A 14073-nucleotide genomic window follows, 5' to 3' on the forward strand; every position below is an offset into this window, starting at 1 on the left:
TGAAGAAAAATGTATTTTATTGTGTTCATTTACAGTTTAGAAAGGAATGAATCACTGATGATGAATGTGATGTTTGCCTGTAAGCTTTTACTTTGGGAGATACAATGAACATGATTTAATATCTGAACATTAACACATAAAGTCATATCTACAGATGAATTTTTAAATATATTTTTAAATAGAAAATTTTTCCATGTAAAAGTAAATAACAGCACCAATAAACTCTTACTGTACAATGTGTTCGAGTGTCTAAGCATACGGGTGAAGTAATTTCCATAAGAAAACTGACAGTAAATGGGTTACAGACAGGTCTGTGTATGTTAAAGTGCTCCCTGGTGGAAGGTTATGGTAATTTGATTGAAGCTGATTTAAAAGAAAATTTGAGTCTATTCATGAAGCACCAGGAAACAACAACAACAACAACCACCTGAAGGCACTTTTACAGTAAAACATTTTGATCATAAAGTCCCTGAAATCTGCACGAACTGATTGGACAAGTCAGAAAGTTTTTATTAAGGCAGAAAGAAAAATAAACAACTAGTGTGCAATAACAAAGTTAAGAAGTGTGTGCAGTGCTTAAAGCTGAATATAGTAAATATTAAAAGCTTCTGTGATGTAAACATGAGTGTTTTATCTGTTCAAAGTGAAGCAGCAGGTAGTTTGATATTAAAAGTAAAGTTAAAGAGACGTTAGCTCAGCAGGAGGTCGAGAGCAGGAAGTAGCAGCTACAGCTCACAGTACAAACAGAACATGTTTGATGTTAGTAACCTTACATTTGTTTTGTAAGCAGTTTAGACTTTTATAATACTAAACTTACTGAACTATTTTTCTATTACCCATAAAAACCAACTCTATAATGGACATTTAAACATAAAACCTGAAAAGGTTTCCTGGACTAAAATTAAAAGAACATTTAAAACCCATAAAAATCTTTTTTGCCACTTCTTGATGGCATGTGTGACATTTCAGTTTGCTCCTGTTTCACTTACATGATTGAAAAACCACAACTGGCTTTACCCTGAGTGCTCAGTGTCACCTCTGTAACAGCAGGAGTCTCAGATCAGCTGGAAAACACTGAGACATTTCCAACAGGCTGACATTCAACTGGAGGCTCGTATGTACCCTAGTTACGTTGTTTAAGTTTTCTGTAGATCAAAAAACAAACACCAACAACAGCAACAGCAGCGACAATAACCCCAACTGGAAGACCAACTTTCAGTCCAACAGATCCATCCTCTGTGTGTCCTCCTGTCTGACCTGCAGGTGAGAAACAGGTGTGAGGTGTCAGCTGTCAGGTAGGTGATGAGTGAAGAACAGAACAGAATCCATTTCCTCTTCAAACTGCTGTCAGACATTATCTACTGCACTCTGATCACATCACTCAGACCAGCTGCTTTCTACAAAGTCTCATCAACAACATCTTTAGAAACAAACATCAACAACCAGGAAGCAGCTTCACCTCTAATCACACACACACTCAACTCTACTCACTCACCTGGAGGATCAACAACACTCAGTGTGATGCTGCTGATGAGGGCATATGAGGCTGTTCCTGCCTCAATGATGCGACACTCATATGTTCCATTATCAGCAGCCGTCACATTGTACAGAATCACAGACACATTTCCATCCTTCATATCTTTGTCCTGCAGAGCCACACGGTTCTTAAAGGATGGGTCCTGAACATCTCCGTTGGGCTTCTTGTTTTTCAACACAAAGACAAACGTATCTCTCGGGCCTGTTCTGCTCCACTCTACAATGTCACCGTTGTTGTTTGGAGCTCGACATGGCAGAGTGACATCCTGTCCAGATTTAGCTGTGATGGTTTCCTGGTCTGAAGAGGAAACAACACAGAGCAGAGAGGTTAAAGGTCAAACTGTTTACTTCTACAGCAGCCAATCAGAGAGAGACCATGAGTCCGTGGTTTATGCTGGTTGAATCAAGTGAACCTGACCATTAGACCTGTTAGAACAAGTGTACAGATGAATAAAAATAATCTATAAACTGGATTTGCACCCTGAGCATGCCGTCCTTGGCAGCGGCATGTGGCACTGCAAGATTTGTTATCAATCCTATACCAAGTAAATAAAGGGTCTGTATCACCAATACTTTTTAACAATTAAGGAGGATGCATCATCAAATTGCTAAATCTGAATTAATCAGTTAAAACCCAGGACAGAAATAATACAACGATTTAGTCTGTAGCACATCTACTTGTAGTTTAAACACAGTAACCACACAGTAACCACACAGTCAGCATAAAAGGATAATTATAATCAATCAAATCTGAATCATATTATATTCAGAATATTTGTTTTAATTCTATTAAAAGGTTTTCATTTAAATGACATGTTTCAGGGAGCTAAAATAATTACATCAAGGTCTTTGCATAATTTTACTCTTTCAGTTGTCTAAAGTAAGAATTTATTTGAAAATTTAAGTAATGTAACTAAAATATTACTATTACCACAGTTATAGACATTGTCAGATATTCTCCGCACACTGGTGAGCGGCCTTTAGTTCAGCATACTGGCTCGTTTGTGTAGCGACGCTGAAGAAAAGGAGGAGGAGCTGTGTACTCTTGTGAAACGCCTACTGCTTCGTGACGTTCCCTCCTTTTAGTCCGCTCTAGGGGACGAAGAACGTTTGGTTTCATCTCGGTCGTTAACGGATAATGTAGGAAAAAAGATTTGGGACTTGTACAGCCTCGGCGTGTTGGGGTAAGTAAAACACAGACATATAAATTGAGGAGATTGTTTCAGGCCTGGTTACAGAGCAGATGAAGTCCCATATATATGGCCGTGTTAGGCTCTCGCTGTGGTATTTCCCGTCGTTACTGCTCGCCCTTGTGCGAACAAAATGGTGTCACGTCATGTAAGGCTGTTCTACAGTGATAATCTTCGGTCAGGAGAGAGGAGCGGCCTGCAGAGAGCTTATGCTGCAAGAAATGCAGTTCGTTCGTTTTATATTCAGTGTGATCATTTGGGTTGTTATGATTGGAGTCTTATGGACATAAAATTGGGATTTCCAGAGAGATCTGGCTAAGAAATATAACGTCACAGTTCTGTAAGAGTATTTTAAGTGGCCAAAAGAACTGCAGTCATTGTAATATGGGTACAATTACGCGGTTATAAACACTTCAAAAACAGGCCATTTTTATATATAACCCCTCCATGAATCCTGATCGTTACAGTCTATTTACCAAAACATACCAATAAAAGCAATGATATTACACACAAGAGAAACATCGGAAAGGTGACAGAACACCTGAAACAACACCATAAACCTTCGACATTACCCGACTTGGACTTCGTGAATAATGTAAACTACTAACGGAGGGTTACAACGTGAGTTAGGAGGTAATTTCCTTAAGGGTGGGTTTTGATAATCAATTTTCCGATTAAAGTCGATTCTAGCTTGAATACGGCGATATCGATTCATTAAAACCATGAATCCATTTTTAAATATAAACGTATTTGGCTCGAAAGGTCAGAATCTCAGGTTACTCTTTGTTGCTTACTGCAGCAGCAACCAATCAACCCTGCCACATCATATTTTGTACAGGCACAAACATTTATTAAATCCGGCTTCAAAGTGTTAAATCAATCACATTTTGTAGTGTAGGGCTCAATGGTGTAAACGTAAGCCTTAGCCATCAGTAGTCATTCATGTCCACTTTGTGTGACAGAACTGTAAAGGTGCAGGTTCTCGGTTAAAAGGGACAATGGCGCCACCTACTGTCTCAAATGTCACCCTGCACTGAATGGCAAAGGATTGTAGACGATAATAATAACAAGCGTAGTGGAGGTACGTCGAGGTAAATCGTCGTGGACTAAAATATGTTGATAAACTTTAATATCAATAAGTGGTGTTATGAGCACAGCACTTGATGTAGGACAAAAATGACTGCGTATTCAGCCAGGCTCTAAAGCAGTCCTGTAGTTGTGGGTGTGCTTCCACAGGACAAGTTTTAATAGTTCTAATAGTTTCAAGTGTGGTTTCGCCCATAGTCCGAGACTACACGTGTTGACATAATTTTAAAAGTACAGACTTCAGGTTTTCCTGATTAAAATCTCATTTTTATGATATGAAACCAGGGTGAGACCGCAGTTAACTGATGATAGTCTGATTGTACAGATTTCTCCTCTTTGTTATTTAGTCTTGATGTCTACTATTTATATTCCGGCACAGTTGGTGTGCAGCACCCACAATTTCGTTGTATATGTACAGTGACAAAAAGTTATTCTTTTAAGAGCTATGCTAACGTTATCATCCAGACAGCAGTAACAATCACCACTGTTAGCTAGTGGTGCTAGCTAACACCGGCTAGCTAGCTGTTAGTTAGCTTGGCATTTGGCCGGCCACTGCTCTTCATTTTGGAGAGCAGATGCCGCCCACTCTATGCTATTATTTGACCGGTCATTCTGCACATAGATACAAATACCCATTCCTCTACTTTGACGTATCGCTTGATTGTCAAATGGGCTAACCGGTGTCGACTCAGCGTCCATCTTTGACATGAGGAGCTAGTAGGCCTTCTCAGGAACTTTAGTAGATCGGGTGGTCAGTATATGTCTACTACAGACACAATGACGGGTGTGGAAAGCGATGTTGTAGCCAAACATTGTCTTGATCTCAACTCCCCACCCCCAGTCTTGTGCAAACGCTTCTTCGATCTCGTCGCCAAGCTAAGTTAAACTAACTCCCAGGCGTTAATGCTAATAATGCTAGTGTCTTGTATTTACACCGCTGCTGCAGTTTTCAAAATACATTTGATGAAAGTCAAATCCCACCTGCAGATACCAACACGATCAAGCCGGTAAAGAGCACCGCATCGATCCTGCAGGAGTTCCCAGGACCCATCTCGTATCTTGTTCTGCTGATCCTGAGATTAGAGTATTTTGAACGGTCTTTTTAATGCGATGGGACTGTGTGCGATTATGGGAGGTGCTTAAAAAGGGACTTGAATGTGGCAATGGACTTGACAAAACTGCCCTTTTTGATAATTTGGTAATAGTAATAATAAAAATTGTTCTGCAGTAGTTTGTGTATTACACTGTAGTGAAATCGTTGTATATTTATTTCTAAGTCAGATATTCAAAGACTAGTTTTGAGTGCAAGCCTCACCTGCCTTACTTGCATTTGTTTTTAACACTGCATGCTAATCAGTCATATCCTAATATGTATGACTATATATTTATCTAAAAGAATGGATATTTCAAAAGTTAAGTGTTTTTTACCTATCTGATTTTTTTACACTGTGGTAATTTCATGTAATTTCATGATAAGGCTGGCTATGTTATATGATTGAAGTCTGATGGACATAAAAAAATATGGCTTTCCAGAGAGATCTAGCTAAGAAATATAACATCACAGTTCTGTAAGCATATTTTAAGTGATCAAAAGGACTGTAACAATTGTGCTGTTATAAAGACAGTTCAAAAACAAGTCATGTCTTTATATATAACCCCTTCACAAATCCTGTTCATTACAGTTTATTTACCAAAACATACCACTATAAGCCAATATATTAGACATAAGAAAAACAGAGAAACATTGGAAATCACTTTGTGGCACAACACCTGAAACAACACTATAAACCTTTGACATAACCTGACTTGCACTTCCTGGATAATGTGAACTACTAATGGTTACAACGTGAGTTAGGAAATAATTTCCCACAGAAGTCTAAATCAAGCTAGCTTAAATGCTACATTTTTGCTGAATATGCTGCACACTTAATAATAGTTAAACAAACAAACAAAAACAAAAAAATAAAATAAATATTCTTGTGAGACATATCACATATTGACGGGGTCGGGTTATGTTAAAAAGTATAAATTGTTATACTTTGTTCATTGGTTCAAAGGTACCCCACACTTCTTTTTTTGTTTGCTTGTTTGTTCTGGTGTATTTTTCATTTGAACTGTTACTCTGCCAGAGTAATCATATTTACAAGATGGCATTGAACGCCCCATTGGTGTATCAGGAAAACTATTTTGTACTATGTTCCTTGAAGGGGATTGAAGTCGTTCTTTTTTCCACCACAGCGAAGGGCTAGGAGTAGGAGAGGAGCTGCTGTATGTTTTTGTTATCGAATCGATCTGATTGTGAAATAAAGCATATGCAGTGAGAAAGCAACTCCAGGAGTCATCCCTGCCTTAAAGCTGCAACATTCTTCTGTAGCAATAACAAAGTATAACATAAATTGTTCTGTGGCAATTACACAAGAATATCCAGTAATGTCCCTGCCTACAATTAAACACATTCACTTACCAAAAATCGGGGGCATCTGCTGTGGCAAATGGGTGCAAGCCTTTGACCACAAACTCAGTCACTGCTCGGTGACATTAGTCTATCCTGGCCTGAAAGGAGACGCTACCGGTAGACTGCAGCGACAACTGCCAGCGAGCGCCAGCCAGACTCTGTCTGTCTCTCTCATCATGGTCACCTACATGTACAGTAATGGCAGGTCTTGTAATAAGGCAGAGTGCGCTAACATAATATGCACTGTTAGTTGATTATTTACCTGCCGCATTAACGGGAGAGGACGTGCAAACGTTAGCGCTGCTGCTGGGTTGAGAGTCACGAGTCCGGAGCGGAATTAAAAACGCGTGTCATCGCGTGTTTTGTGAGCAAATGCTTTTGCATATTCGTAGTGTTTCCTCCCTTAAATGAAATATCTACTTTGCAAGTTGCCCTGTTGTCATCGGTTCTCATAAAGTATAATCAAACTTTTGAGCGTTTGAGCCGCTTAGGCACCATGTTTCCTGCCAGGTAAATGACGCTCCGCAACGTGGTGACGTCATTCGGGGCGACTGGAATCGATAAGGGAATCGTTTGCAAAAATGGCAAACGATTCCAAGGAATTGAAACAGTGGGAACCGGTTCTCAACAAGAACCGGTTTTCGATACCCATCCCTACCTATTCTGCCAGGGTTCTGTTCTGTGACATCAACAGATTGCATGGCACCTACAACTAGTCAGCGGCAGCACTTGACGAGTCACGTTTGTCTTGTCACGCAAAATCAAAGCTGAGACCCTGAAACGAGCACTGTGGTCCCCAAGTCTTCCTTAAAGCCACAGACTGAGCAGCAGTTATATCGTCGCCTCAGCGTCCATGGTTGTTGTGGTGTTTGTCACGGGAAGCATGGCCACTTTGCCACAACGAACCCATGCACACTAGGTGGAACTCGATTGTAATGGAAAATCAGAATCAGAATATTTTATTAATCTCTAAGGAAATTATTACAGCTGCTCAAAAACAGTAACAATAACAGACTGAACTAAATTCAATAATACAATATATTACAAAGTTACAAAATAAAAAAAGCTCTAATATATACAAATAGCTAAATAATAAATATTCATTCATACTTGAGTCCACAACAAATTTCCCTAAGGGGGACAAATAATACATCATATAATATTGTAACTGTGCTTATTTACAAGATGTTTATTTACTTTATAACATTCATAAGTTAAACAGTTTGAATTTGGATAGAGAACATTATTAAATGTTCACATGTCAAAGGAAACCTTACTCCGAATCTCCTCTAAGCTGCACTCTGACAACAGTCCAGCTCCATCAATGATCCCATTGTAGTTCTTATTTCTTACATGATGTTTATAGTGAGTGGGCTTCTTTGCACGCTGCTCAGTGTCTTTGTCCCTTTGATGGGGTGTTGTTGTCACCCTGCTGGGTCCATAGGAGCCTCTACCATCATCCATCCACTATAGTGCTGCAGAAACTGTGCAGCCCCCACCCCGCCTCTACATGTTTGCACTGAGTAGGAGATGCTCTGTATCTCATTGTACTTCTGTATAGTGGCAATAAAGGCATTCTATTCCTTTTATATTTAAACTTTATGAAGTTAATGATTTCATAGTTTGTGTGACATTCTGCTGTGTTAACCATCCAGCAGCTCTGTGCTCCGTCAGTCCAACAGCCTCCTCCATCAGCACGCTCATCTTTCACTACATTATTGTTCAAAAGAGGAAAAGCTCATGAAATAATGTGTACTTCAGTTGTGTAGTGAGACCAGGAGTTAGCCAGGATCAGTCCTTCATACTTCAATGTTTCTTTTCCACCTTTTTGTTTCTGTGTTCTGATGTTGGACTGTGTTTCTGTTGATCGGTGGGCCTAAACTTGATCTTGGAGCCTGGACCTCCTTGTTTATATATGAATCAATAAATTGTCTCCATCTAAGTGCTTTCCTTCTAGAGTTCACACGCTGATGAAACTTACATTCACTATCTTGTCCAAGGCTGGACTGGGACAAAAAATCGGCCCGGGCATTTTGACTAGAGACCGGCCCACCAGGATAAAGATTGAAAATGTGACGTCATTCAGGGGTAAAACCGCAAAGGATTCTGGGAACTTGTGGCAAGAGGTACTAGCTCACGCAGGCTTTCAATTGAACTCAGTTACACAGCGATAAAAAGAAACCCAAAAAATGGCAAGAAGCTGCTGTATTATTAACATGATGTCAGCCACGGGAAGCCGACGGGTAAAGAGATCGTTTTTTTTTTCGAATTACGTCGTTGAAGAGAAATTTTTTAAGCCATGTTTCCGAAGTAAGAGCCGACGGATGGTCTGGATATACCAAATATAACGTCTCAGAACACTCCAGCTCACATGTTAGTCTGCTCCAAGCATTCCCACAAAGGTCAGAGTTTTGTAGTAGTTAATACGTCATTTTTCATAACATAATTGGTGATATAGGTTACAAGCAAGTCTGGCGCTGAACAGAAATTGTCGCGCTATGCTCCTTTATTTATTGTGCATAAATAGTGAATTGTCCTGACACAATATTACGTTTCGCTTCTGTTATTATGGTACATTGACAAAAACATATACTTTTATTCACAGAATAAAACAGTTGTTTTGTATCACTAATTGCCCAGTACGATTACAACATACAATATTATTGTCACTGCTACATTTCTGTGATGCTACCAGAGATTATTTCCACTACTAATTAATTACCGTTGAGCTCAAAGGTTATATTAATAAACGGTTAACGAATGTGTATTTATGACGACGATTTGTGAGACTGGTAAACTTACCTTTGTTCGTACGATGGTCTTTCGTTCTACACGGTGCATTTCAAGGTCCTGCACCCATCCGTCGGTAAACTGTACCTGGGCTTGTTGCAGTGACCTGAAGTTACTAAACTTCATGAGTGTATGCACTCACTCCAAGAACCGTATAATTATAAATCTGAGCGTGGTGAAAGTTGGGCAACACGCTAACGTCTTTTGTCCACTCTGTGTGCTCGTAAGGGTCTGACCCTTTCACTCCTTTGATTTTTCCTCGCATCTTTTCTTTGTCTTTTCGTCGAGTCTGTCTTTGTACGGACCGGCATTGTTCTCCTTTTGTTTTGTACATACCTTTTTTGTGCGCCAAAGAAAAAGCAAGAAGGTATTGGAACCGGAGAATGAACGTTTTGCGGTGCTGCAAATGCTTGCATTTGATGCGGTACTTGGATTGTTTTGCCACTAGTTCCCGGCATGCAATGCGCGAAAACGTGATTGCTAAACAAGGGGGAGGGTCCATCCGGCCTCCTCGGCTGTAATTGGTCCAGCCCAGAGTCGATCATGACCAATTGGCCAATCCAACACCTTTCATTATATATACGCTTCCTAAAAAAAAAAAAAAAAATCCATCGGCCCATAAAAACATCGGCCCACTGGGCAAGGATACTTTCTGTAATCAAATCACCAAGCTTCCAGTCGATGATGATGCATGAGTCTTTATGTGTTTCCGTGTGTTTGAATGTGTCTAATTATGCTGTGTTGAACTTAATGAATCAGAGGTGGATGTCATTTGATCTTTGGAGGACACTATTGCTTACTCATGCATATCACACATGTATAGTCATAACTGACCCCTGATCTCCTGACTGTTCTTCAGACCTGATTCTGGGATCTTACTTGATGGTGTGCAAATAGCATGAGACAATATATACAGCAAATATATAGCTCTGTTTTGTAGTTTTTGGCAAAGTGTGTGTTTCCTAATTCTTGTGGCGCTAACAACAAATATGGTCGTGAGTTTGTCCACAATATCCACAGTGGCCCACAGCGCTGCTGAGACCTTCTGCCAGTTAGTTTCCAAGAAATATCTTTGCAATTCTACACAGGAAATAAAGACCTCATTATTAATGAAACTCTTCTTTTTGGTTGTTTTTTCCAACCTGATTGATTTTTTGTGGCTTTTCTTGTGCAGAGTGATGAGCTGCAGTCTGCTCAGCAGTGAGAACAGAAGATGTCAGCTGATACAGATGAATATCACCAAAGAGAAGAGAGGCTGAAAGGTACAACTGATCTTCTTTTAGTACAAAGAAATGAATCTATTTCCTAAGAATTGAGGGTTTTTTTGTTATGTGGTAATCTAACAAACCAGTTATTTTCACTGCGCACTAGGGCTGCCACAAACGATTATTTTGATAGTCGACTAGTCACCGATTATTTATGCGATTAGTCGACTAATCAGATCATCATCCACTGGACGTAAAACTACAGCTTATTGCACCAGCAGCATCTGCTCTTACATAACTATCATTAGCTTACAGCTTTAAGCTTTTAAGGTGCTAACTAAAAATAAAGACAAGATGATAGTTTATTCAATTTTAATGAAATTTGCAGATTGTTTCGGTGAAGTTTAATAAACTCCTTGCTATCTAAAATATAACAGGACACCGGAGTATATTCTCCAGCATCTCACACTTCTGATAATCAGCTGTCTGCTTGACGTTTATTCAGCTGTGTAAAAACTATAACTTTAATCTCAGACAAACTGATTTACTCAGGAACAAATAAAATACTAAAAAAAAAAAAAAGCCAAACAATAACATTTTTAATTTATCTAAGTGACTCATATATATTTAACCTGAGTCGCGAAAGATGGCGGTGGGTTTGAAAACAATTTGCCTGGAGTCCGGTGTTCTCACCGTGCTAGTGACCTAGCCCCCGGCTAGCTATCGAGCTAGTGGGTAACAGACGTCTCCGAAAATGTCGGAGCGCTTTTGAAAATATGTGGTGTCCTGATAAACTGAGCCGATATTTGAGGTTTATACAGCTACATTCTCGCCTGAAAATATGTTAAACGTTTATTTTGTGACCCAGAAAGAATAATAAGAGTAATATTAAAACTAACTAGCTACCGCCATTGTTGGAAACTAAGCTGGGCCGCGCTATGAATTCTGGGACACAGCTGCTTCTTCTTCTTCGGGGTTTAACGGCAGCTGGCATCCTTGTACATGCAGTGCTGCCATCTTCTGTTTCAGTCCGTTATTACACTCTTAAATCCTGCTATTATTCCTGCGTCTTTTGCGATCTTACAAAGCTTCAAACGACGCGTCGACTATTAAATCAGTCGTCGACGATTTTGATAGTCGACGTAATCGTGACTAGTCGACAAATCGTGGCAGCCCTACTGCGCACCAGCCGTGCAAGCAATGGCAGCAGCCCATTTGTTGATTTTCATTTCTGACACTGTATTGCATAATCAACTGTCTTAATGTGACCGGCCCCTTCTCTACCTTTGCTGTGCGCTCACCCAGAAAAGTGGAGCTGAAAGGCTGAGAGAAAACAATGAGAAAGTATGGAGAGAATTTACCTCAGAAGAATTGCAAACGAGTATGATATTATTCATAAGCGTAAACAAAGATTTAGAAATGTGTGCAATGATTTGTGTGTAACTTTTGAGGACTCTCAGGTGCCACAAACAAATATGAAGCAATCTGATGTAAAACTATTTTACAATTAAGTACATCTGAACCTGAATACTGATCATTTATGCACGATTTAAATGTCAGATATCTAAAACTACACGTAACATCTGTCTCTCTGTGGACTGATCGCCTGATAGGTGCACATGACATCGTGTGTCCATGTGGGCTTTTAGGCACTAAAGTGCAGCTTTTAATTACTGTCACATGCTGCAGTGCAACAAAGAACTAAACCAACAACAGTAACAGAATACATGTACCGGCGTTCCACATTTAAAATACAAATATGAGTAACTGTATTCTATTACAGTTACATTTAAATAGATAGTAATCAGAATACAGTTACTGTGTTGAAATAAATAGAATACACAGCGGACATTTCTGGTTTCATATGTTAGGCTATGCCTTCTCCAATTTTGGTGCTTTAGCGCAGACAGGCACAGGTTTAGCTCAGTTGGATGAGCATGTAGTCATATTGCACGGCTGGGAGCGGCCGGTCCAGGTTCAAGTATGACTCGCGGCCCCTTTATCTATTAATTTTTTTTAACTCAATATTCATCTGGGGCTAATACAGTTTCTCTTATTCTGATTGCTGCAAATCCAAATAAAACACACAGTAAGAGGCTCTAATGTAAGTGTTCTGTTAATGTTGGTGGCGTCAGTTACACATTGGATCCAGAGCCAGCACAATGTGCAGGGTCATACAGGGCAGTACACGGGCAGGAATACATAAAACACAATTACTTAAAAGAAATCAATAAATACACAAACACTTCAACCAGTGCTTTCTCAGACTGGATGAGTAACGGGGGAACCACTCACTGTCGGATCTGTAAGTGCTAAAATTATACTGTTACTCGAACCATCCAGTCGTTCTCTAAAATTGAACATTAACTTTCTTAAAAGTGTAACCTGCAAAGGACTCTCATCACATCATTATATGCAACATGCAGCTTCTGCATGCTACTTTGTTTGTAGGATGACCACAAGGGGGCAGTATCTATCCAAATACTATCTAAATTTGAAAACATAAAATACAATCCGGTTGTTCAGTCTGACGTCACTAGCCGTGTCTGGGCTTAAACTCCGCTGCAGGTCCATATATCAAACGATCACTATGGCATTACTGAGAGTTGAAAAACTGTCTAAAGTCTTTTCTTCTTTAATAAAATGATCAGCGTTCTGCTCTACCAGGTGTAACAATTGAGTTTAACATCCAGGCATCCATGAAAACGGAATTTATGACATTTAACAGAGTTAGAAGTTAGCAGGGAGTTAGCTCGCTAGCTTCTATCTAAATACAATATAGCATGTCCTGACTGCAGGGTTTTGGAAACAAATTAAAACGTACAGCTCTGCTATCACTTCCAGCATAAATGAAGACAGAAAACTAAACAGCAGTGACGTTTGTAGGGTTACTGAAGTTGGGCTAGCTGGTATATAATGATGTGCTACGTGACCGCTAGCGACACAGCTATGCTAGCATAATATAAACAAGCTAACTTTTTTTCCACTCGATAAAAGTTACCGTGAGTGTTGTCGGTGGTCAGGAACAAATGTAATCGCATGGCAGGATGCTGTAAAAGGACCAAACTTCAGCCAGGAGAACAACTGAGATAATCCATCCACAATACGAGGTTAGTCATTCATATACTGCTGCATGGGCTGGGCTGTAGTTACATCCTAAGGTTTTAAAAACTGAGCTTAAATAAATGATTAGCGGTAATAAAAGCCGAGGGAGGTCAACAGTGATCACTGACTGTTTTAGGAGCTTTTTGAGATCAAATAGAAGAAAATACATAACATTAAACATGTTAACAACACAAAAGCCATATTAAACGCAGACTACTTTAGACCCGGAAGTAGGATTCGTCGCGTCATCACTGAACAACCGGATTAAAAAAAAAAAGCCTTATGATATGAACAAGACTTTAACAAGGATTTAAAAGACGACACTGATGAGGCGAGCCAGATTTCTTCAGGCAGGTCGTCCCAGGATCGAGGAGTCCTCACAGCAAACATTCAGTCGTCTTTAAGTGTGAGCTGGGAACAGTGAACAGGTTTGTGGCTGCAGCATCTCAGGATGTACACACTGACTGGGACACAAGCACCAGTTCCACTAAATATTCTGGTGCCAGTAACCTGTTAAGATGGAGCAATTTGATGTTATTTAATCAGTTTATTTTTCATCCTGCAGTTAAAATGTATCAAAACAAGATTGTGTCTCTGCAGATGCTGTGATCTGACACACCTGCACAAAATGTGTCAAAGTTCAATAAGTTACATTATTGTAACTGTGATGCGTTCACTGACATGTCCTGATGCTTTGCTGTATATA

At 39.7% G+C, this 14073-nt stretch overlaps 1 protein-coding gene and 2 long non-coding RNA genes across 3 annotated transcripts in view; 1 reads left to right on the forward strand and 2 right to left on the reverse strand.

Moving 5' to 3' along the window:
- Positions 1–4929, reverse strand: LOC113017296 (butyrophilin subfamily 2 member A1-like). Its single transcript, XM_026160466.2, has 2 exons — positions 4794–4929; positions 1–1834 (listed from the first exon to the last, which is right to left on the reverse strand). Exons 1-2 carry the CDS (start codon positions 4861–4863, stop codon positions 1488–1490), a joined length of 417 nt encoding a protein of 138 aa, XP_026016251.2. The 5' UTR covers positions 4864–4929; the 3' UTR covers positions 1–1487.
- The window catches only part of LOC113018114 (uncharacterized), a 12072-nt gene continuing 569 nt past the window's right edge, over positions 2571–14073 (forward strand). The window contains exons 1-2 of the long non-coding RNA XR_013906416.1: positions 2571–2720; positions 10232–10319. This is a non-coding gene — a long non-coding RNA (uncharacterized LOC113018114). The remainder of the gene's footprint in view (positions 2721–10231; positions 10320–14073) is intronic.
- LOC145425698 (uncharacterized) overlaps positions 6052–14073 on the reverse strand; it is a 25389-nt gene continuing 17367 nt past the window's right edge. The window contains exons 2-3 of the long non-coding RNA XR_013906429.1: positions 6530–6925; positions 6052–6451 (exon numbers count right to left, since the gene is read on the reverse strand). This is a non-coding gene — a long non-coding RNA (uncharacterized LOC145425698). The remainder of the gene's footprint in view (positions 6452–6529; positions 6926–14073) is intronic.

This window comes from Astatotilapia calliptera, chromosome 3 (assembly GCF_964374335.1).
Source record: "Astatotilapia calliptera chromosome 3, fAstCal68.1, whole genome shotgun sequence".
Lineage (NCBI taxonomy): Eukaryota > Metazoa > Chordata > Actinopteri > Cichliformes > Cichlidae > Astatotilapia > Astatotilapia calliptera.

Coding starts and splice junctions, on each gene's coding strand:
- LOC113017296 (XM_026160466.2), bottom strand. CDS start 4,863: ATGGGTCCTGGGAACTCCTGCAGGATCGATGCGGTGCTCTTTACCGGC. Junction 1,835..4,793: donor GATCGTGTTGGTATCTGCAG/GTGGGATTTGAC, acceptor TTTCCTCTTCAG/ACCAGGAAACCATCACAGCT.